At 46.5% G+C, this 1,469-nt stretch overlaps 1 protein-coding gene across 1 annotated transcript in view; it reads right to left on the bottom strand.

Moving 5' to 3' along the window:
• ADPRHL2 (ADP-ribosylhydrolase like 2) overlaps positions 1-997 on the bottom strand; it is a 4,686-nt gene extending 3,689 nt beyond the window's left edge. Inside the window, exons 1-2 of the mRNA XM_009328222.1 lie at positions 895-997; positions 646-742 (exon numbers count right to left, since the gene is read on the bottom strand). Coding sequence (XP_009326497.1) covers positions 646-742; positions 895-967 — 170 coding nt within the window. The 5' untranslated portion in view covers positions 968-997. The remainder of the gene's footprint in view (positions 1-645; positions 743-894) is intronic.
• Between the last annotated feature and the right edge of the window lie 472 nt (positions 998-1,469).

Genomic DNA, 1,469 nt, shown 5'->3' on the forward strand with positions numbered 1-1,469 from the left:
AGTGGTGTGAAAAGGAGGAAAGGGTGTATAAACATCACCTTTCACAGCCCACTTGTTTCCCTCTCAACTTTGCCTTGAAATAGAAGCAAACTGGAAACATTTCCGTGGGTCACAACCACAAAGAAAGTCTTTTGTTCAAGTTCAATGGAAGAGTTTTCTAAACAAATAAATGTTCTCCCTTAAGTGGAACCAAATGCTGTGGATTCAAAAGGGAAATGGATCATAAACAAACTGAAGCTGACCTCACTAATATTCACTAAATTAAGGGAAGTACAAACATAAATAGCAACAAACAAACATGAAAGGAAATGCTTCTGAAATTTCTAAGCATTACCTTCCACAAAGGTGAAGATACATACATGGCTGCAAGACAGCATGTCCCGTCCTGCTTCATTTGAAAGCAGACTCTGAACCCACACTGAAGCTAACGCTGCTGCATGTTCCAGGACAGTGCAAAGCACACAATAAGTTACAGGATTAGCCATCACTTTTCTAATTTTTTTTTCCTCCACAAATTAACAATGACTTTGCCTTAGCCCCTCTCCCCTTTTGCAGAAAATTACAGTGATTGCTAAATCTTAAGAAAGTTTCGCCGTCACTAGTAAATGTCAACACCCTGGCCTCCAAGCTGGCTGCAGTCCTTACCTCTTGGCCATATCAACTTCATCAAACTCTCGCTTGGCTAGCAGGGACTGCACCACCGACCTGCTCATGGCCGTGTCATCCGTGTACGAAAGCGTTTCTAAAACAGAAGGTGAAAACATAACGTGGCCATCCAAGGACAAACTCTCCTCCTGTCCTCAACTTTCAGCACTTCCCTACTCTCCAGGGCTTAATTATCTGTATAGCTGGAGTTAAAGCGTTACCAGAAGTTCCCCAGCACTTTGAGCTCACCATTAGCTGTGGTCATCAGAGTAAAAAGGCATAAAGAGAGATGCATCCACAGCAAAAGCGAGACAGAAAGCATGTCAAGAGCTGAGAGAATGTTTGATATCCAGAGGTGCATATGGACAAGCGAGAGACAAGTCTCTTTCTCAAGGAGTTTACAGCGTACACTGACAAGCCGAGAAGAGAAAGCACAGTTGCATTTCTGGACAAGACCACAACAAAACCAACTGCCTTTAAGATCCTGCTGGACGGGTTTACAGGGCTTGCTGCACTGCTCAGAACCCCAACGTGAATCCATCACCACTCGTTAAGAGCTAAATAACCATTCTTGTGCTTCTCTTACTCTACTCCTTACCTATTTTGGTATATCTGTTCCTTGCTGACACCCCTCTGCTGCGATACCCCGGTTCCCAGCACGCTACACACCCCAGCTTCGCTCTGGCACGAGCGGCACAGGCTGAGCACAGCAAACCACACATCCCTCCACACCGGCCGTGTGCTCAAGGAACCAGGAACCGCCCTGGGGGAGCCCGAAGCGGGGCACTGCTTCAGCAAGGTCATCCTCACCCCGGGGGGGGGGG

Source organism: Pygoscelis adeliae, unplaced genomic scaffold (genome assembly GCF_000699105.1).
Source record: "Pygoscelis adeliae isolate BGI_AS28 unplaced genomic scaffold, ASM69910v1 Scaffold387, whole genome shotgun sequence".
Lineage (NCBI taxonomy): Eukaryota > Metazoa > Chordata > Aves > Sphenisciformes > Spheniscidae > Pygoscelis > Pygoscelis adeliae.